Here is a 23,396-nt window from a genome sequence, read left to right on the forward strand (position 1 = left end):
GCAGGGAGCTTAGACCCCAGCCCTGGGGTTCCCTGTGTTCCTCCACCCAGCCCCAAACTGAAACTAAACCCACCCAGCAGGTTCCCTGCTGCAGCCTCTGTTCACATTCCTGGGCAGAGGTGTTACCTCCCCCTCCCCCTCCTGGCTCAGGTGACAGGCTCTCAGGTCTCCCATCCCCAGGGCACATTCCCAGGTTAACACTCCCCCCTCCCTGCTGAGTCACATCGTCACACAAGTCTAGTTTGTTAAGTTTTAGAAACTAGGAAGCATTTTATCTTTATTTCTCTTGTAACCTTTTCTGAATTTAATGCCTTCTACTTGTATTCACTTAAGATCTAGTTCTTTGTAGTTAAATAAACTTGTTTTATTTTTTTAATCTCAACGAATCCAGTGCTGCGTTTAAACAGAGCTGTTTGGGTAATTCCAGTTAAAGTCGCAAACTGTTGGATATTGACCCCTTACAGGAGCCATGGCCCTCTAATATCTGAACTGTCCAGCAAAGGGCTGGACACCACAGAACATACGTTTTGGGAAAAATCCGGGACGAGGAGTGTGGTGGAGTCACCCTGCAAGTGGGTAACCAAGGCTGCTGGAAGCCGGAGTATGGCTGGGGTGTTGCTGACAGGCTGCTCAGGTCAGAATTGCTAGACCAAGGACCGCAGCTGTACACGGAGACTCAGGCGGTGACCTGCATGCTGTTTGGCAGTTTGTGCGTTTCCCAGATTGGGAGCTACAGCAGCAAACCATTGTGAGGCACCCAAGGTTGCAGGGCAGGTGGTGACAACCCCCTCGCTGGTCTGGATTGCACCCTGGACTATGGCAGAGGGAATGAACAGAACAGGGCACTTATCAAGTCATTCATCCCCAGTTGTCCAGTCCCAGCTTCTGGCAGCCGGAGGTTTAGGGACACCCAGAGCATGATTTTCTATCCCAGACCGTGTTGGCTAATAGCCATTGATGGACCTGTTCTCCCTGAACTGATCTAGTTCTTTTCTGAATACAGCTATACTTTCGGCCTTCACAACATGCCCTGGCAAGGAGTTCCACGGCTTGACTGTGCGTTGTGTGAAGAAGTGTTTCCTTATATTTATTTTAAAACTGCTGCCTGGGATGGGGGGGCCTGAGAGCAACCCCCGGCCCATGTCCCTGCCCCTCAGGCTCCGTGCCCTGGGCAGGTGGAGGGTCTACAGCCCCCCACAGCTGCCCACCCAGCTCTTACCATGGCCTGGCTGCAGCTCTTCGGCCCCCAAGACCCCACCTCCAGGCCAAGCTGGAAGCCGGAGCTGGGTTAGGGTAAAAGGTGAGCAGGCAGCCGTGGGGAGACATGGATCCTCCACCTGCCCTGGGCGAGGAGCCCAGTGGGGTGGGGACATGAGCAGGGGGCTGTTCTCGGGCCCCCGCCCCTCCCCAGGCAGGTGGAGGGTCCATGGCTCCCCAGAGCTGCCCTGGCTTCCTGGGCCACTCTTACCTGGACTGGGCTCCAGCTTCCAGCCTGTCTGGTGGGTGGGGCCTCGAGGGGAAGAGGAGGGGCAGGGGGTTATGCCTGTGGCGAAAAGTGGATAGTCTAGGCCCATCCACCTTCAAAAGTGGGAGGCCACGACCCCCTGGACCTCTCTGTTCCGGGGCCCCTGCACGGGCAGTGTGATGTGCTGTCCAGGCACCAAGAGCCCTCTCTTCTCGTGCTAAAGACTAAAGCAAGTTGAATACAGGAATGCAGGACAGCTCTTAAGCATGTGCTTAACTCTCCTGAAGTGGGATCTAAATAAATAAATGTCAAATAACCCCTCTCCTTTCTGTTGTCCCGCTCTCGACCCTGATTCAGTGAACTCGGAAGCAAGACTTTAGCTTTAAGAACATGAATAGTCCCACTAAAGTTACGTGCGGATCAGGGGCCTACAGTGCTCTGCATGGCCACCGAGTCGCCTCTATTCTTTAATCAGGGATTAGTTCAGAGGCCAAAAAGGCTCCTTGTCTGTGAACAAAAGCTAGAACCATGTAATTACAGAGCTATTTGCTCTCTCCCTTTCTACAGTTTATGGTTATTGTTTATTATTGTTTTGCAGTTGCTCCCAGAAGCATGGAAGGCGCCCAGACGCCATGGTGATGAGCATCAGGATAAAACACTGGGAGGGAGGGATGGATATGCAGACCCTTGCTGGGCTGGGTGCTGTACAAACATGTAACAGAGGGTCCCTGTCCCAAAGAGCCTCTGGCCCTACCATGCATTTTGAAAAACAGGCAGGAGCAATACCCAAGCCTTCCCATTGCCATCACCACCACCTTGGATCCCTGCTGCTCCAGCGCGGGCTATCAGGAGAAGGGGCAGCCCATGCCCCCTGGGCCCTGCTGGCCTTGCTCACCTGACAGATGGGGATCACGAGGAAGGCCCCGCCCCCTGCACACTCTGTCACGACAGCAATGAAGTGGGGGTTGACAGCGCAGAAGTGGGTGTCGTGCACACTGCAGGTGATGGGGACGCAGTCGTAGCACTTCTCCTTGCTAGCAGGCTTGCCGTACACATGGCGGAACTTGGAACTCCGGTACTGAGGGTGCCAGGACATCTGCAGCAGTCAAAACACAAGACAGGTGGTGAGGCAGGGACCATCCCCTTGCTATCGGACGTTGGCGTGGGTTTGAAATTCAGCCCAGCGCCTCCCACTAACTCATGCCTGCTTACACCTGCAGCGCAAGCAGCCCCAGTGCACACCTGTCTGCAGAATGCCGGGTCCTGACCTGGGGGCAGTGCGCACACGCCCCTGGAGCTATTTCCCTCTCCTCTGGTTTGTGACCCCCCCAAATTTCCCCTTTCAGACCACTCACGGGCCCTTCTCCCTTTATCTTATCTTGCCCCACCCCAAGCGCCTCCCAAGGCCACCAGCGCAGTCAGCCAAGCCCAGCCCTGCAGCCACACCCGAAATCAAACTGCCAGCAGCTCAGCAAAGACAGCATTGTGCTCCCCTTCTGGAGAGGGGCCGGATCACTCCAGTACTCACTTGCGATGGTGGGACTGGCCACCTGAGAGCCCTTGCAGTGGGAAGAGATGCCAGGTGTTGTGTTCCTCCTATCCGCCCCCCCCCGCACACACACACACACCCCCCCCCCCTAAACTGCCTCTGCCGGGTTACCTGGTAGTGTACACCTGCGGAAGGAGGAGTTCTACCAGTGTAGGGTCACCGCCTCCCCAAACAACAGTAGCTCCGTCAACAGAAGCCGTCTTCTGCCAGCATAGCTGTCTCTACGCTGACGGGGGGGGGGGGGGGCGCGGGGGGGGCTGTCGGCATAGCTGTGCTGCTGGGAAACGTGGGGTTTTCACACTGCTGACCGACAGAGCAATGCCAGTTTAAGCTGTAAGTACAGCCCAGGCTTGAGACAGCGCATCCTGGACCCAGGCGCTGCCAACTCCAGTCTTAGGAGTGACTTGCCACTGAAGGAACTGAAGGCCAAAGGAACCGGCTGCTGCAGTGCCGGGGAGGGAGAGAGGCCTGAGCCAATCCCGGTCCTCTTGTCAGCTTGACTTTGGCACCAATGATCAACTTTTCTCCTGGTGCTTTCAGTGCTTCTTTTTAGGCACCGGAGAAGATCATCGGTGCCAGGACTCCCGACCAGCAGGAGGAGCAATCAACACCAAAGCTGACGTGCTTGGTGCTGAGTTTGAGTGCAGCTCCAATGCTGGTCTTAGGGCAGCCTCCAGGAGGAGGATTTTCAACCTCGCTGCCCAGTCTTTCTTGGTGCAGGGTTTGAAGTCTCTGCAGATCTGCCAGTGGTCTTTCCTGTGAGCTTCCCCACAGCACTTGAGACAGCTCACGTGCAGGTCGCTCAATGGCATCAACCTGCCGCGGGAAGCGCAGGGCTTGAAGCCCACTGACCGAGGCATACCCCAGCACTGGGGGGCAGACAAGCCTCTCCAACCAAGTGCGAAGGTGTCCGAACACACTAACTACTACTACTAACTATCGATTAAAGGAAACGACAATAACTATGTGAACTAGAGAAGAGACGGAAATCACTGGGAAGAACTGCCTGAGCAATGAGAGGAGTTCCAGCCACCGTCATGGGCAGTAAGAAGGAACTAAAGGGGCATGGGGTCAGCAGGGCCCCTTATACCAGTGCTATGGGCATGTGGCATCAGAGGGCGCTGGAGCCGAACCAAGGGATACCACTAAGGGAAAAAATTCCAGTAACTGTGGTTGGGGCACGCGCACACCGACATTGGGATGGACATGTGCAAGCATGTGAAGAAGCAGCAGCAGCAGAAGCCTATACCTCTCCAGTTCTTCAGATTGACAGAATCTCCTTTCTTCAGGATTGATACAATTATTGTCTTTAGCCAGTCATCCAGTATCTTCTCTTGCACTCATACCATCTTATTTATTTTTCCTAATGCTTTGAGAGCACTTGTCCCACCAGCTTTTAGCAGCTCTGCTGTTCTATTGTCTGTTCCTGCAGCTTTCCCATTTTTAACTGTTTCACTGCTCTTTCTATTTCTTCTTCTGGCGATGGTTCAGTGCTGCTATCCATTCGGTCTTGCAAGCTGCCCTGTTCATCTAGCATGTCTTGAATGGTTGCCTCTGGATGACCTACAGGAGTCAGCCCTTTGTCAAAATGCTCCTTCCATACTTCCAGCACCTCATCAACCTTTGTAGTCCGTTCACCGGTACCTTCCTTGCTGCTTGCATCGTTGGCCTGATTGTGTTTCCATACAACTTATCTTTTTTGTATATTGTTTTCAGATCTTGTTTTTTTGACACCTCCTGGAATTGTTGAGCCTCTTCTTTTCAGAGCTTTGGCTTGTCCTATCTTTGGGATTTCTTCACTGCTTTGTGCAATGCTTTTACTTCCTGTACTTTCCCAGAAGTCTTGGCTTGTTTGCAGGTTTCCTGGAATATTCTCTTTTCGTTGCTTGACAAGGTTTTCCTGACAACAAACTGAGCTTGTTAAGTTATTGGAAGGCATAAGTTAACAAGGAAAAGCTGGACAAGCAATGTTGGGTGCAATGTGATATTAATGTAATAATACAATGTTGACTTCCAAGGAGTTATGACAATTTACATCAGATGAGCATCTGCCCCTTTCATTGCAAGTATCTCAGAAGAAGGACTATGGGCTACATCCTGAGAATACTAGTCAGTTTTTTGCTGAATCCTTATTCAGGCAAACGCTAGCTCACTGGGAGTTTTGCTGATTAAAAACGTAGTCAGGCCTGCCTTTTCCTGCCCCTTGCTCAGTGCTGCATATACCCCCAGAGTGTCACCAATTATCCCAACAATACACTGGGGGGTCTTCAGCTCAATACAGCCGAATCCAGCTCCCAAGGGTCAGTGCATGAGACAGGCTGCCCTTCTGCTCCCCTGGCAATGCAACTGCCCTAGGGCCAGAGATTACCTGGCTTTAGTCTAGGGTGACCAGGTGTCCAGTTTTCATAGAATCAGAGAATATCAGGGTTGGAAGGGACCTCAGGAGGTCATCTAGTCCAACCCCCTGCTCAAAGCAGGACCAAGCCCCAATTTTTGCCCCAAATCCCTAAATGGCCCCCTCAAGGATTGAACTCACAACCCTGGGTTTAGCAGGCCAATGCTCAAACCACTGAGCTGTCCCTTCCCCCGCAAAGGTAAGACAGGAAACACAACCTCAGGGAGGGCTTGTCCAGAACACCCTGTTGAAGAGGGACCCTGGTACATAGGCGCTGACTCCGTGGGTGCTCCGGGGTTGGAGCACCCATAGGAAAAATTAGCAGGTGCTCCACACCCACCGGCAGCCAAGCTCCCCACTCCTTGCCTCCTTCTTCCCCCCTGAGTGCGCCGCATCACTGCTGCTCCCCCTCCCTCCCAGCACTGCCTGCTCCCCCACCGACTAACAGCTGTTTGGCGGTGCTTAGGACTTTCTGGGAGGGAGGCGAAGGAGCAGGGATGCGGTGCGCTCAGGGGAGGAGACGGAGAAGAGACGAGGCAGGGGCGGGGACTTGGGGGAAAGGGTGGAACGGGGCAGGGCAAGGGTGGTGCAGGGATGGGGCCAAGGGTGGTGGGGGTCGAGCACCCACCGGGCAGAGGGGAAGTTGACGCCTATGCCCTGGCGGGTCCGGTCACTGGTGCTAAGGCAGGCTATTCCCTACCTGTCCTAGCACTGTGCTGAGCCCCAGAAGCGGCCAGCAGGTCCGGCTCCTAGACGTGGGAGCTATGGGTCTCCGCGCACTGCCCCCACCCCCCACCTACTAGCACTGGACCTGCTGGCCACTTCCAGGATGCGTGCAACTCAGTGTCAGGACAGGCAGGAAGCCTGCCTTAGCCCCGCTGTGCTGCTGACTGGGAGCCACCTAAGGTAAGCCCGCACCTCAACCCCAAGCCCCAACCCCCTGCCCCAAACCTGGAGTCCCCTCTTGCACCCCAAAACCCTCATCCCCGGCCCCATCCCAGAGCCTGCAACCCAAGCCCAGAGCCTATACCCCCTCCTGCACCCCAACCTCATGCCCAAGCCCTGAGCCCCCCCAAACCTGGAGCCCCCTCCTGCATCCCAAACCCCTCATCCCCACCCCCACCCCAGAGCAAGCACCCCCAGCCCAGGGCCCTCACCCCCTCCCAAAATCCAACTCCCTGCCTCAACCCACAGCCCCCTCCCACTCTCCGAATCCCTCAGCCCCACATCCCAGCCTGGAGCCCCCTCGTGAACCCCAAACCCCTCAACCCCAGCCCTACCCCAGAACCCGCACCCCAAGCCAGAGCCCTCACCCCCCCTGCACTCCAACCCCCTGCCCTAGCCCAGTGAAAGTGAGTGAGGGTGGGGAAGAGCGAGCCACAGAGGGAGGGGGAATGTAGTGGGTGGGTGGGGGGGCCTCGGGCAAGGGGCAGGGCTAGAGTGTTTGGTTTTGTGCAATTAGAAAGTTGACAACCCTATTTTAGTCTCCTGTTTGTGACATGTACACATCAAGCCAAGCTATGGGAGAGTGAGCTCTGCAAGTGGTCTGAGTTCATTGACAGTGGCTAGCAGGCAGAGCGAGGAGACGAAACCAGCAGCAATTACCATGCCTAGGGCTAGGCTCCATGCAGAAGTGGCTCTGGTACAACTTACACCAGGTTTCAAAGCAATTCATTAAAACGGTGCAGACTGCAGAGTGGACATGCAAATCCATTACAGTGTGCTTCCTGGGTTTAGCTTCACGTAGTTCGTATCTTACACCAGTGTCACTGGGAATGAATCTGTAACAGTGACCCTGTAATTAGCCAGGGTTCAACCCATTTGAGAGAATCCGCATGGGGGTTCACACCAGTGCAACGAAATCTGTGTAAAAACACCCCTGTCGATAAACTAGGGGGTGAATCAGCGAGGATCCACTGTGGAGGGGATTTCTGAAATGGGTGTAATCAGATTCTGGCAGCAAATCCTTTCCAGGATACTGAGGAAACCACAATGTGTCAAAAACCAAAAACAAAACCCAAAGAAAACAATCCCTCTCAGCTGCAATGCCAACTGAAACTCAGCATCCCAGAAAGAGAGAGAATGAAACCACACCACAAATGCCTCCAGTTCTGCCAATCTAAGAGCTGCACCCCGGCTCCTGCAGTGAGCACTGAGATCAGCGAATCAATTGCTCCAGGCCAGGCACAATCCTCAGCCCTCGGTACATCTGCCAGCACAGTCCCAGACACTTCGAAGGCAGGACTGCCTTTCAGAGCAGGCTGCCGGGTTGGCCGCACACACCACGGCACACCTCTCCTGCGGGGCAGGTGGTGGAGTCGTCTTTCCCTACCGGTTTGCTTCCGCTTGGGAATGGAAACGATTCCCTTCAGGCTGCTCTCTCACGCTGCTGTCAAAAACCAATCAGCCATGGGCTGGACTGCACATGTTACAACACCGTCTGCTTAGCATGCAACCACTTACCATCTCCCTTGAGGTGTGACCGACTGGAAGGACAAGGAGGAAGTGTTTATGGATCTTGGCTTTTACCTTCTGTCCGTCCCTGGAAGGCAATAATATAATGGGCTAAAATAAAAAAACCCAACCTAAAAGCAAGGCGCTTAGCAAGCCATCCTGACAGCACACTGCGCAGCCTGCGTGCACACTTGTGTGTCTGTGGTGTGTACCAGCCTGCATGTGTGTGTGTGTCTGTGAGCCAGCCAAGCGCGAAAGGGGAACCTGACGCGCTGGCTGGACGGGCGTGGCCTAGCACCTTCCCTCCCTGCCAGGCAGGTAACCAGGCTGTGCTGTCTGCCCTGGCTTGTTTCCCTCTGGCCTCAGGGATTGGCTATTTTTTAGGGCTTCAAAGCAATTCTTTGCACAGTGCGAGTTTGGAACATTTTACATGACATGCTCCCCAGGGCAGAGTCCGTAGTGGGTTGTAAAGCAAGTCACCCAAGAGAAGCTGTAACATGGCTTTCCAGTCAGCCTGTGAAATGGGGCTCTCAAGGGAGGGGGCTCCGAAACAATATATTGGAACCAGTCAGGAGAACTAGGGTACAAAAAACTGGGGTAAATAAAAAATACAGCACAGGAAAACCCAGTGTTGCCAGCTCTTGAGAGATTTGGTATTTCCCTTAAAGCCCCAGCTCATGGAGTCAAGTGAAATAATGAAACTCTAGGCTTCCATTAAAGAAAAGTCCATTTCTAGCCATTGTATTTGTGGTGAAAAGCTTGAAAAGATGATGCAAGTGTAACCTAATGGCTTCGAAATCAAAAGAGAAGGAAAAAAACCCAAATCCAATCTTTCTTTAAAAAATCTTATAGTTTTCAGGCTAATCTCATGATTTGGGGGTTTGACTCATGACTTTTGAATGCTTTAGTCCAAACCCAAAGTTTCAGCTACATCCCACATATAATAAAGCACCCTGCCAGGAGATCCACGAGTAAAACAACAGCAGGGCAGTTCTGCAGAGCAAGGGAATGCATCACCTTAGTCACATACTGGTAAAATACTTTTATCCTTCAATGCTATTGGTGGGGACCCCGTTGCCCTTACGTAAAGCAGGAAAGCACATTCATCCTGCCCTGGTGGGGGAGAAGAAGCAGGCCCCCAAAATCAATACAGTTAGCGACAGCTGGAAAGGTGCTTTTTGTGGTGAGGACACCTCTCTGCCACAAGCTGGGCTGAGACCACCCACAACCTCAAACTCCTCCACCAGAGGGCAAGACTTTTAACATGAACTGAAGTTAAACTGGTGAGCTGGGAGTCCAAAGCTTTATCAACTATTCCTCTGGGGGTGCCAACCTTCCCCTCCCCAAGGGATTTTACGTAGCTGAAATGTGCAGGCTCCAGTCCCACTCAGACCTGCACAGCTGAGATTTACTTTCCAAGGGTGATTGGCTCCCGGGTAGAGCGAGCCAGACAAGGACGCTGATGGTTTCCTGGAATGAGCACAGAGCAGCAAGTTCTGCTAGAAGACACTTATTGCATGCAAACAGAACTCTCACTAGGCATTAGCAGCTCAAGGTCAAGAGTGATTTTCCCTTGTCCCTAGGGCTCTCAGGAGAAAGCAAGTCAGAATGGCTGGTAGGACCCTATCCCTAGCCTTGCAGATTTTCCATAAAGGTTTTTTACAGTGAAAACTGGCTCACAGCCTGTATGTGGCCCTGGACTCAGAGAGATCCATCCAGCACGTGGGAGCTGCCTGTTCAAGGGCTCGGGGAGGATTTGTGGCAGGGAAGTCAGCGATGTACTGGCTCAGGCTTCTTCCCCTCCATGTTCAGTGAGTTAAAGGGCTGCATTAGTTGCCCCAGGAGTGGAATTGGGGCAGTGTGACGGGTAGGCGCACTACAGAAACAGGAGTGCCAAAATGCCAGGAGGAAATGCTTTCTCGTATTTCCAGCTAGACCAAGAAGGGGCTCTTTTCAAGCTCTCCTACGAATTCCAACTCCCTCTGCAGACTCAGGAGGTGAAGCTAGAGCTGAGGTAGCACCCTCCGTTGGAGAGGCTTGTCAGGACCCAAACTGCACCTCTGGAAGTTTACCTGCGAGAAGAATGTTACAAACCCAGTGGGAGAATAGGAAGCAAAGGGTCCAATTCCTTCCTAGGATAACTTCATTGGCTGCCACGGAGCTACACCAGGGAGGCCCTCACACTACAAGGGCATTCAGACAGATGCGTGTGTAACCTAACCACGATTTGAAGAGGGCTCACGTTTCTCCAGGATCACTATTACATATGTTGCTTGAAGCAGCAGTCTCCTGCTATTTACCCATCCAGAAGGACTACATCGTCCAACAAATTGACAAACCCTTGCCATCTGCTCCCCCTCCATGCAGATCATGTCGTATTGCATAGGACGATACCTCCAAAGTGGAAGCCTGTTGTGATAAGAACAGCTGCAATCGCTGTAGGGTACATGGGTCAGCAGCCTTGGTGCAAACAGCTGCCGGCCTCATGAGGAAGCTGTGTGAGTTTCCCTTTCATGTCTCCACCATGATCATCTCGTCAGACCTCTGCATATTGCAGCAATACCCAAGTTTCTAGGCTAAGGCCTTGACCAAGCAAACACTGCTGCAAACAGGTAACTAACTGCCTGGAGGGGAGTAGTTCCAGTGACTCAAATGTGTTAGCAATAGTGGGACAAAGCACTTCCTCTTCAGTCAAACCCAGGTCAGCACTACAGGGCATTTCTTGGAAAAGCACCTGTCAGAACAGCCTAAGGGATTAACTGGGAGGGTTTGTCAGTTTCATCTGAATAATTTTAATGTACACTTCCTGCTCATGGGTACAGTCTCTGCTGTGCCTTCAGGAGAAGGAACAAGGCTGGAAAAAGGCAGATGGTGGCAATCTTTTAAAAATGTTACACCCTAGAGAGCTGCAGATTGGATTTGTAGAAAGAAAGAAAGAAAACCATATTTAATTTTCCAAAGGAAAAGAAACATGCAACTCCATACATTTTGTAAACAGAGTGTACCTGACTGGAACCATTGTTAACGGCCATGAGACAGCATTTCCTGGTAGGACTCTATTAACGGAGACTTATCTGCTGAAATATTACGAGGCAGTCAAGAGAAAATGGGACAGTGGATCATTTAGCAGCTGTAATGGAGTAAACTTCCACTTCCCCTCTTCAGCCAGGAAAGTCTGGGACTTGTCCAAGTGATGGACACCAGAATCACTCTATCTGTTCTGATTCACCCTCTCCGCTATTTTGGTTTAGGTCTGAATGTGGATGCTTTTATTTTGGGATAACAGTGCCTTTATACTGAATTTGTTAAGTCAGTGAGGAGTAAGTCAGTTATATTACAATGGAGTAGGCATTTTCATACTGAAATAAGAGTCCATATACCGACCTACACTGAAGTAACTGAGGGGATGAATTGCAACCGACAGAGTGATTTCAGTGTCATTCCCCATGTGGACAAACCCTAAAACCTATTAACTAGGATTACAAGCCAAAGTGTTCAATAGTGCCTGTTAATACTGTTAATCACAGATATGTGCAGTACATGATGGATAATCTATTTTACGTCTCATTGATCACGTCTAGGAGAACTGTTGGGAATTTTTTAAAAAAATTCATTGGAAAATACCAAGTTGTCAGGAAGATTTCTCAGGTCCAGGATGGAATTTCTGGTCAAAACAAAGGAGAGAGACCCACCTGAGAACACCCTGGTGGTTAGGACGCTCAGCTGGAATGTGCGAGAACCAGATTCAAGTTCCTGCTCTGGTCAGACAGTCCTGAATCTGGTTCGCCCGTATCCCGCGTGAGTGCCTTGTCCCCAAGCTAGAGTCAGTTTCTCTGGCTCAATAACTTTTTATAAAACAGGAGAACTTGAGGAACACTGGCATGATAGCTCAGTGGCTAGGGCACTTGGCTGCGCCTCCGGTTCAACACTCTGCAATGCCAGGTTCTGGGACCCCCAGTAAGCACCTAAGCCACTTGTCTGTTACAGGAGGGGTCTTGCTTAACAGATCTTTGTTTTGTTCCAATGCTCTCTCCTGCCAACAAAGCTACCGCCACTCATTGGGGGTGGAAGTTTTTTGTCGGTGGGAGGGCTCTCTCCTTGTGCACTTTGATTTCTTGCTGTTTAGCAGCCTGTCAAAGTGCACTAGGGAACCTGTAGTGCAAGGTAGCAGGCTTCACACAGCCATGTAGTGCTCAGCCATCTGGGGCGCTCTAGATTCACATCCTGGCTTGCCACACATTAAGTCTCCACATAGCTTATGCTCAAATGCATTGGTGAGTCTCTAAGGTGCCACAAGTCCTCCGTTTCTTTTTGCGAATACAGACTAACACGGCTGCTACTCTGAAACATCTCCACGTAGACAAACCCTGAGAAGTTCACGGCTCAATCCAGGATTTGCTGTTGCCTAAAAGATTATGGAATAATAAGACCTTTCGAAGCTACAGGCCTCTGCAGCCAGACAGAAATAAAGGTTCCAGAGTGTGAGAGAGTACAAAATAATAGCAAAAGAAAGAAGCCTGTATCTTCATTAGCCTGTATCTCACACATTGCCTTTAAGCCTTGCTTCTCTGCTCAGGAACACTGTCTGACAGCTCTTCAAATGCAAGCAAAGGTGGGTCTTTTAATTGACAAACAAACCTCACAGACATTTTCAATTGTGCATCCATCTGTCCTAGGACAGTCAGATCCTCTGTCCCCGCCTCCCCACATGCCCAGAGAGTCTCCTCAGCCCACATTATAACCTGGTGTTGTGGCTGACTGAAAGGAAAGGACAGCATGGCAACTCATCAGTGGCTGACATAGTGAAAGGCACTGCCTGTGTGAGCCTGTTCTCAGTGGTGTGATGAGCCCTTTTGCTGACAGTGGGTCTTGCACAGGAAACAGGCCGCTCTCGGCCAGGGGACGAGCGCTCTGTGTAACTCCCCACGTCGGGCTGGGGCTCTGAAGTGAGCCATCTGCCTCTTTGCTTTTCTGTGACCAGCACCAGAGCCCCACTGAGCTGAAGCTGCAGCAGCTTACGCTCTCAAACAAGTGCTACAAACCAAGAGGAACCTGCGTGATCCTATTGCAAGGACTATTAGACCTCAATCATTTCCAGCCTTTCCTACGTGCTTCGCTCAAAGCCAGGTTCTGCCCAAGGGGAAAGGTCGCCGTGTGCAGAGCAATAATATAAAATCCAATAAAATCAAGATTCTGACCTCAGGGCAGCATTTCCTTTCCATTACAGGAGTATGGCAGAGCGGGCCACTCCCCTGCTAATGCAATCAGCTGAGCAGAGAGCCAGGAACTGCAGAAGCAGCCCTTGCTCCAGCCTTTTCCCCAGAGTCTGAGTAAATCAGATGTAGTTTTTATGCATTAAATGCCAAGAGCAAACCGTTTAGCCCAGCTGGTCACACTGCGCTGTATTCCCTTTGTGCCAAGCAGGCTTCTGCTTGAATCTTTCCCCGTCCTAAAAACCCACCAGGAGAGGCTGCAGCGCCTCTAACTAACTAACAACTAGAAAAGCAGTACTTGTGGCACCTTAGAGACTCCAATTTATTAGAGCATAAGCTTTCGTGAGCTACAGCTCACTTCATCAGATGCATATCGTGGAAACTGCAGCAGACTTTATATACACAGAGAATATGAAACAATACCTCCTCCCACCCCACTGTCCTGCTGGTAATAGCTTATCTAAAGTGATCATCAGGTGGGCCATTTCCAGCACAAATCCAGGTTTTCTCACCCTCCACCCCCCCACACAAATTCACTCTCCTGCTGGTGATAGCCCATCCACAGTGACAACTCTTTACACAATGTGCATGACAATCAAGTTGGGCTATTTCCTGCACAAATCCAGGTTTTCTCACATCCCCCCCACCCCCATACACACACAAACTCACTCTCCTGCTGGTAATAGCTCATCCAAACTGACCACTCTTCAAGTTTAAATCCAAGTTAAACCAGAACAGAAGTTTTTTTGTTTTAAGATAGCGACCTTCATGTCTGTGATTGCGTGACCAGAGAGATTGAAGTGTTCTCCGACTGGTTTATGAATGTTATGGGGGGGGATGTGAGAAAAAAAACTTCAAATCCAGACTCCAGCGAGAAACTGCTGAATTGGAATTCATTTGCAAATTGGATACTATTAATTTAGGCTTAAATAGAGACTGGGAGTGGCTAAGTCATTATGCAAGGTAGCCTGTTTCCTCTTGTTTTTTCCTACCCCCCCCCCCCCCAGATGTTCTGGTTTAACTTGGATTTAAACTTGAAGAGTGGTCAGTTTGGATGAGCTATTACCAGCAGGAGAGTGAGTTTGTGTGTGTATGGGGGTGGGGGGGATGTGAGAAAACCTGGATTTGTGCAGGAAATAGTCCAACTTGATTGTCATGCACATTGTGTAAAGAGTTGTCACTTTGGATGGGCTATCACCAGCAGGAGAGTGAATTTGTGTGGGCGGGTGGAGGGTGAGAAAACCTGGATTTGTGCTGGAAATGGCCCACCTGATGATCACTTTAGATAAGCTATTACCAGCAGGACAGTGAGGTGGGAGGAGGTATTGTTTCGTATTCTCTGTGTATATATAAAGTCTGCTGCAGTTTCCACGATATGCATCTGATGAAGTGAGCTGTAGCTCACGAAAGCTTATGCTCTAATAAATTGGTTAGTCTCTAAGGTGCCACAAGTCCTCCTTTTCTTTTTGCGAATACAGACTAACACGGCTGTTACTCTGAAACCTAACTAACAACTAACGCACCTACCAGAATTAGCAGAAGGGGAAGATTTCACCGATTCTCCAGTGCCCAGCAGGGACCGTTATGGCCTGCGGCTTTGCTAACAGGCTCAGTCGCCTCTTCAGGCTTATCAGCTTTTCTGAACGGGGGTTGTCATCTTTCTGGGCCTCAGCTCCCCAGCTCTGAACTGGGGCCAACGATCCAACGTTGTGTCTGTGTCCCGTGTGAGCTCTTTGGGACGGGGACTGTCTTTTTCCGGGTGTGTGCAAGGCCCAGGTGCTCCTGCGATACAACCCTCCAGAATAACACACAGTTCTCCTTGCCAAGCAAATGCTTTTGCATGGGTTTTCTTTCTCTTTCTTTAAATCACAGGACTCTAGAGCCCCAGCCAGCCAAGCCCCACCGACATGCCAGCTTGAGCACAGGCTGCAGAGAAAGGAGTGAGTGGATTGCTGTACCAAACACTACCGGAGAGGAGGGAAAACAGAAAGGACTTTTTTTTTAAATTAAAATATCATTAAAAGTCCCTGGTGGATGGTTTTCTGTCTGCGAGCTAGCCACGCATGCCAGAAGTCTCATGACATATGTGAAATCTGTGAGGAATCACTCTCCTAGCCTGAAACACTCATGTCAAATTGTTATCTCTCCGCTATTTCTCTGCTGTTCCCTACCGTCAGTTTTCTTCTGGAGCAAGGAGCAGCATACCCGGGGAGTCTGATAGCTGCCTCTTGGCACAGAGTGTTGATTCTTTGTGAAGTGTCTCCATTGTAAAGAGGATGTGAATGGACACTCCCTCCTCTCAAGGAGAACTGCATGTGGCTAGCTCACTGCAGCATTAAACAGTGTGGCTGCTGAAATGGCCAGAGGGACAGAAACAAAGCAGTGTGGGGCACCTTCTCCAGGGCTCCGCTCCCTGTCCTAGTGAACGAGGATCAAAGGATGGCTTTAGCTCTTCCTGGTGGGGTGTAGCACTGACAACAGGTCACTGGGGCAAACCCCTTCTCTATACTGGTAGGGAAAGCGTGTTAGCACTTTGCTAGCAAAAACCATGTTCAAGCAAACGTCACCTGAAAGGCACTACTGTACACACATGGCTTACACTAGCATCACTTCCCAGGCCCATGCAGACATGGCCAAAGCTCCAGGCATGAGAAAAATCTCTGCAAGCTCTAGTTCATGAGCTATAGTTGCCCAACAAAAGGACCGGGAGGCAAAGAGTGGGCCAAGTTCTGTACTTCACGACACCAACACAGCCCACTAACAACATGGGTGTGAGGGCACAACTTGGCCAGGATATTGATAAATGTGAGCACATAAATAATGTGATTGTAATTACTTTGATTTAAAGTCTTAGTCAGTTGAAGCAGAAAATTTCTGCAATACAAATAACTTCTAAAAATCTTTTAAAATTTCTTCTGAAATGTCTATCTTTTCTCCCCCAAGGGCAAAGCTTAAGGGCCAGCTCCCTTAGGGCTACAGATTTCCCCAAATACCTGGCAACGTCTGGTACACAGTGGGGTAAGTATGGAACCTGGGATTAAGAGAGGAATTTTCAAGGCAGTCTAGAGGAAATAGACATGCATCCTTTCATAGAAATGCATGGAGGAGCTATATCTTACTCCCCACACTTGCTTGTAAATCTCAAACCTAGACTATTTTATGAACTTTTCATCACAGATTCTGGTCCATATAACACAGTACCGAGGCTCAGATGTATGCAGAGCACATCATTCACTCAATCAGGACAACGATATGATTTCTGTGTGTATATAAAGTCTGCTGCAGTTTCCACGGTAAACATCTGATGAAGTGAGCTGTAGCTCACGAAAGCTCATGCTCAAATAAATTGGTTAGTCTCTAAGGTGCCACAAGTACTCCTTTTCTTTTTGCGAATACAGACTAACACGGCTGTTCCTCTGAAACCTGATATAAACATGGCAATAGTACAGTAAGCAGTGAGAGAGGGTTATCTTGTTATGCTGGCCAGCAGCTGCCTTGCAATGACTTCTAGTTAAAAGTAATCAGTGCTGTTTTTTTATTTATCTCTTCTGCCCTTGCTTGGCACCAGTTCTCATAAAAATGAATAGCACTCAACTAGCTAAGCCAATTTACCTTGGGTAAATAATTTCCAATACATAAACCAAATACGCAATCAAGAAAGGTTATCAATAGGGAATATATACTCTTTCCTGTCCAGTCCTTTCCTTTTGGCTTTTGGAAGATAGCACAAAAAGGGCACATGCAGGCCATGGAACAAATTCAGTCCCATGAAATCAATGGTGCGGCATGTGCTTAACTGAGCAGAATTTGACACCGTGTGTTGTCCTCACGAATCCCTCTTCAAATATTAGCATCAGAGCATTTTACAATCAGAATTATGGTGCAGAAATTTCTTCAGCCTTGTCATTCCCTACACCCTGTGCATCCTCACAATTCCCTTCCAGCTGCCCCCATCATAAGAGGAATCATATGAGAGAGATAATTTACCCTCTCCAGCTAAATTCCGCACTTGGGCCCTGATTCAGGAAAGCACCTAAGCTCATGTCATTGAAGTCAATTAGGCTTAAGCATGTGCTTAAAGTTAAGCAGGTGCTTCAGTGTCTTGCTGAATTAACACTTATGGCAGCCACTTCCCCTCATATCCTCCCCCACTACACATTCCTGCACGCGTAAGACACTGGCAAGCATGCTGGAGTGCCCCAGCCCATCCCCAGCTGGCTCCCAGAGAAAAGCCCTTCTAGTACGAGCAGCTAATGGAAATCTCAAGATGTAAAGGCCTGATCTGGAGTGATTCCCCTGAATCTACAGAGTGAAAGTGGCACAAGAGCAGAATAAAGCCTTCCATGAGGTAGCCCCTGGCTCCTCTCACTCACTACTGTCTGTGTCCCTGCACAGAGAGCCCTTGCCTCCCACTGGCAAAACCCTGCTGGCCGCAGAGGCTGCTGCTACCTACCAGCCGCTAGGGCCACTCCTCAGTTAGAAAGCCCTTCCAGCGCTAGCTTGATCCAGCTCTTCCTCAGGGTAGTTTATCTTTCACCAGCAGCAGTGTCTTGCTCTCAGGTGGGTGAACACGGGCAACTGTTCTGGCTCCCAGTGTAAAATGAGGATGTCATCAGGAAGACAGCAGTGATAGGGATCATCAAGGCAAATTCTCTCCCTCTCTCCTGTACCCTCCTGCTTAATGGCCTCCGGTTTGTAATGAACTCCTTCCAGAAAGGCGTACACCATTAAAAGAAAGCAAAACTCTTGTTCTTGAGCTCATGTGGGCAAGCTGCCCAGTTCTGATTAATTTTTATTATAAGCAGCCTATTTGAAGCAGAGGAGGGTGGGCCTTTGGGCAGAGCAGCCTAAAGTATTCCACAAAATATTAGGGAGGTCTAATTATTATTTTATTAAAGCCACAGAAAGTGTCTTTAGGCAATAGCAGGGTATGCTCTGCAGTGCCTTCTCCAGGGGTCTGGTTAGAAGGACCTACTGTCATTCCAGGCATGCTCCTATACCCACCAGACTGCAGAGCAGGAAAGAGGGTCCCTGCCAAACAGAGCTCCCCTTGGAGCTACGCATCTGGAGTACTCCTGTCCTTACAATGCCCACTTTCTTTTCAACTCTATGGCTGCGTTGAGACTACAGGACCAGGGCTGCCTGTAGAGTGACAGTGAAAAGGAGGTGACCAGATCTTAGAGAGAAAAACTGCCCAGGCCATTTTAACAGCCTCCTAAAAATACAAATGGAATCCTACCCACAGTAGGTCAGGTACCATGAGTGTGACCAGGCTGGCAGAAAAGGGGAACAGTCAGCTATTCTGAGCCCAGCCAGGTGGAGGACTGCGTATTCCATGGCTGAGCACAGGGCCTAAATGTCTTTGCAAACATCTACATGGAGACTTGACATCTTTGCAATAAATGTTCCATGAAAACGGTTCTGATGATAATACTACCCAAGTCCTGTGTGTATTCAGCACATAATGACATTATGGGCCTGATCCAGATCTCACTGCCTTCAACAGGAGCTGGGGCAGACCCTGGGTGCAAGAGCTTACATGAAATAAAAGTGACGTGACATATGTTTGTGCATGGTACTGGCCAAACGCTGGGCCAGAGGCACCACTGCCTGACTCCAATCCTATGCCAGAGTAACCACTTTGACAGTTAGACTGGTGTAAAACCAGAGAAATGCACTGATCAATCAAGACCAATGTAGTCAGAGATACAGTAGAACCTCAGAGTTATGAACACCAGAGTTAGGAACTGACCAGCCCACCACACTCCTCATTCGGAACTGGAAGTAAGCAATCAGGCAGCAGCAGAGACCAAAAAACTCAAATACAGCACAGTGCTGTGCTCCACATAAACTACTGAATATGAGAAGATTAGGCTGGACATCAGGAAACACCATTTCGCTGGGAGGGTGGGGAAGCACTGGAAGGAGTTACCTAGGGAGGTGGTGGAATCTCCCTCCTTAGAGGTTTTTAAGGTCAGGCTTGACAAAGCCCTGGCTGGGATGATTTAGTTTGGGATTGGTCCTGCTTTGAGCAGGGGGTTGGACTAGATGACCTCCTGAGGTCCCTTCCAACCCTGATATTCTATGATTTCTATGATACTAAAAAAATAATGAAGAAGTTTATAAAAAGATTTTACAAGGTAAGGAAACTGTGCTTGTTTCATTTAAATTAAGATGGTTAAAAACAGCATTTTTCTTCTGCATAGTAAAGTTTCAAAGCTGTATTGAGCCAATGTTCAGCTGTAAACTTTTGAAAGAACCACCCGAACGTTTTGTTCACAGTTATGAACAACCTCCATTCCTGAGGTGTTTGTAACTCTGAGGTTCTACTGTACTGGGCCAAATTCTCCTCACATTGGCATCAGTGTAATCCCATTGATTTAACTGGGGTTGCATCTGTGCAAAAGAGAGGAGAATTTTGCCCACTTCCTGTCAAGTGTTCCCATCATTCCTGCTGGCAGCTCTGCAGAATCGGGGTGCCAGAGCACTAAGAGACAATAAAACAAACAAAGCAGCTATTTCAACAAGGAAGCTGCTGACACAAGCTGAGTTCTGATTGGTTCCCTGTCAAATAGTCAGAATCCAATCCAGGTAGCGAGCTGGATAGGTTGTAGGGCCTGATCCAGTACCCACTGAAATCAGTGGAAAGACTCACACCAGCTCCAGTGGGTTTTGGATCAGGATCTGCGCAAATAAAGTTAGCAAAGGCTCCCTTACAGCTGGTACTGTCTACAGACCACAAATTAGATGCAGGGACAGGCCAGGTTGAACTGGAGTTTGCTCTGGCTTGGAAAGGGATCTGTATTTCATAGATCACAGAAATCATAGAATGTCAGGGTTGGAAGAATCATAGAATCATAGAATATCAGGGTTGGAAGGGACCTCAGCAGGTCATCTAGTCCAACCCCCTGCTCAAAGCAGGACCAAGCCCCAACTAAATCATCCCAGCCAGGGCTTTGTCAAGCCTGATCTTAAAAACCTCTAAGGAAGGAGATTCCACCACCTCCGTAGGTAACCCATTCCAGTGTTTCATCACCCTCCTAGTGAAAAAGTTTTTCCTAATATCCAACCTAAACCTCCCCCACTGCAACTTGAGACCATTACTCCTTATTCTGTCATCTGCTACCACTGAGAACAGTCTAGATCCATCCTCTTTGGAACCCCCTTTCAGGTAGTTGAAAGCAGCTATCAAATCCCCCCTCATTCTTCTCTTCTGCAGACTAAACAATCCCAGTTCCCTCAGCCTCTGCTCATAAGTCATGTGCCGCAGTCCCCTAATCATTTTTGTTGCCCTCCGCTGGACTCTTTCCAATTTTTCCACATCCTTCTTGTAGTGTGGGGCCCAAAACTGGACACAGTACTCCAGATGAGGCCTCACCAATGTCAAATAGAGGGGAACGATCACGTCCCTCAATCTGCTGGCAATGCCCCTACTTATACATCCCAAAATGCCATTGGCCTTCTTGGCAACAAGGGCACACTGTTGACTCATAGCCAGCTTCTCCTCCACTGTAACCCCTAGGTCCTTTTCTGCAGAACTGCTGCCGAGCCATTCGGTCCCTAGTCTGTAGCGGTGCATTGGATTCTTCCATCCTAAGTGCAGGACTCTGCACTTGTCCTTGTTGAACCTCATCAGAGTTCTTTTGGCCCAATCCTCTAATTTGTCTAGGGCCCTCTGTATCCTATCCCTAGCCTCCAGAGTATCTACCTCTCCTCCCAGTTTAGTGTCATCTGCAAACTTGCTGAGGGTGCAATCCACACCATCCTCGAGATCATTTATGAAGATATTGAACAAAACTGGCCCCAGGACCGACCCTTGGGGCACTCCACTTGACACCGGCTGCCAACTAGACATGGAGCCATTGATCACTACCCGCTGAGCCCGACAATCTAGCCAACTTTCTATTCACCTTATAGTCCATTCATCCAGCCCCCATACTTCTTTAACTTGCTGGCAAGTATTTGCCTGTGTATATCACTCACATTGCTCTGTGGCAAATGAAACCGATGTGAAAAGAGACCCTTGCCATCAGCCCTGCTATTCCGCACTAGCTGGCTGGTATGCTCATGGAGTGTACGGCAGTTGGGGGGGTCCTAGGTCCCAGGGTTGACTGCATACACCATAGTGGCCTGGCTTGTTGTTCATCATTATGTATCTGAGATACACATTTTCTGTTAGCTCTCACTACTGCATAGATTGAACCCTGAAGATAAACAATGTTCACAAGGGTTTAAGAAAATATATTTTCCCATAGGCATCACATCAGGCTGTTGTAACCGATCCAAGCCGTTATCTTTATCCTGAGCAGTTTCAAGAGACTAGAATCACACATTACTTACACCAACATGGTGGGCCAAGTCCCGGTAGTGGAACTAAATTGGAATAACCCCACTGAAGTCAGATGGTCAACAATGTAAATGAGATCAGAATCTGGCCCCAGGCCAATAATCTCAAAAATTTTCATGTCCGCTTCCTTGTTCTTTTTTAGTTCATTGTCAGATTTTCATATTTAATTTAAGGTGGATATTTTATCCTATATAATTCAGATTAGTCTGACAAGCAGTCTGGTCAATCTTTCTTTAGGGCCCATACAAGGTTTTTTTGTGGATTCTGTATCTCAATACCATACATTATAAGAATCTCTCTTATGATACTTGATCCCTGTTGAGCATTTTGAAATATCAACATTTCATCCCAGCTTTGCCTTCTCCCCACCCACAATCAGTAAGAATTTGCATGAGTTGGGGCATTCAAAATAAAGGCAGAAGAGTGCTAATAAATGAAATACATGTATTTAATATTTTCAGTATGAATCAATAACAATACATACTTGAATAACGGGGTTATGAGGAGGGGGTTGGGGTGGGGGCATAGCACAGACCACAATTTTCTTTTGATACAGTGACCATTCTTTTTAATGTGAAAAATATTAAAATTATAAATATATAAATGTATTCATTCAGATTATAATTATTATAATTTTAACCATATACTTCATTTTAGACTTATTATAAATGATTACTAGTGATCTTTCTCATTCAAACTGTAGTTGAGTGTCCAGATATGAGTGACACAGGTCACTACTTGTCATCACTGTTTTCCTCTGCAAATACTAAAGCTGACTTTGCCAAGTCATTGCAACACAACACAACACACCTCTTTGGCATGCACAGAATATTGTACATGGCAGTTTGGCACTGTTACATACACATCTCCTAGATTTAAAAGGTGCATGACTCTCACAAGAGTGCTTGATTAACTTCAGAATATTTGGAGAAGCAACACAACATTGTCTCGCACGGTTTTTGGAAACAGACTTGGCACTGTCATTGCATATCCATCCATACTTCAGAGGATCAAGTGGTGGTATGTCTGGATCCAAAGTACTTCTCCCACACACACGCTTGGAGATGTGCTTATTTTTACATTTTCTGTATATCCTTCAGTGGTAAGGAGCAGAGGTTTGGTGCCAATTTTCTCTGCCCCTGATTTCTGCCATGCTTCTGTCATGGTGGCACAATTTGACGGTCTATAGCATGCAGCCATGAATTTGGTTCCCTGTTCAATGACACCAGGTACTGCTAAACTGCTGTCAGACAGAGGGAATATCCAGCTCATAGAGTGTTCAACACCATGTCTTTGCTGGGGTCAAGATGAAAAGTTACCGTATCACAGCCTGAGAGTGCATGGTCAGCTGACAATCCTGGTACAACGCTCCGATGTTTCTCTGCAGTAGCACAGATGACTATTACTGTCCTCTTTTGGACTGGGGGTTCCATAATCACTAAAGATATTCTGCTCTGTTCAAGGTAATGGCACAAGAGTAAGACAAATATGTCGCTGTCATCTGATAATGCTGATATTCCTCCTTTGCAGCCGTCACCATTTGTTGTACAAGGATGTTGTCAGCTTCCTCATGTGAGGTGGCCATATCTTCGCTGTTGATCACCACACCTCCCTTGTTTATTTCAAGTACATTGTTGTCTGCCTGTGGTGACTAGCTTGTGCTTTAGTGTCTGTTGTTGGTGCAACTTCTTGCCTTGAATGTGTCCTGTCCCAATGATGTCAATTGTTTCTTATTTTCAGTAACCATCAAGACAACTTTCTGTGAAAGTAGCTGTGTACTTGTACTCAGCTGATGGGCTCGGTTTGGTTCTATAGCTCTGTTAGATGCTGTGATGCTCTTTGTGCTGAAGTCTTTCTACCTGCCAAAGACAAAGTTTACATCACCTGCTGCTCGCTTGAGTTCAACGTAGACTCTAAAACTGGCCACACAGCCCTTGACAATACTGCCAGTATACTACCCAAAGAACCGCGGA

The 23,396-nt window shown here is 48.9% G+C and overlaps 1 protein-coding gene across 2 annotated transcripts in view; it reads right to left on the reverse strand.

Moving 5' to 3' along the window:
- CORO2A (coronin 2A) overlaps nucleotides 1–23,396 on the reverse strand; it is an 85,119-nt gene that overhangs the window by 42,341 nt on the left and 19,382 nt on the right. The window contains exons 1-2 of one of the 2 annotated variants that reach the window (XM_073346007.1): nucleotides 7,873–7,942; nucleotides 2,361–2,561 (exon numbers count right to left, since the gene is read on the reverse strand). In XM_073346007.1, the coding sequence (XP_073202108.1) occupies nucleotides 2,361–2,561; nucleotides 7,873–7,875 (204 nt within the window). In that variant the 5' untranslated portion in view covers nucleotides 7,876–7,942. Of the gene's footprint in view, nucleotides 1–2,360; nucleotides 2,562–7,872; nucleotides 7,943–23,396 lie in introns of those variants that run through there. The other variant, XM_073346008.1, reaches the window with a different exon arrangement.

This window comes from Lepidochelys kempii, chromosome 5 (assembly GCF_965140285.1).
Source record: "Lepidochelys kempii isolate rLepKem1 chromosome 5, rLepKem1.hap1, whole genome shotgun sequence".
Classification (NCBI taxonomy): domain Eukaryota; kingdom Metazoa; phylum Chordata; order Testudines; family Cheloniidae; genus Lepidochelys; species Lepidochelys kempii.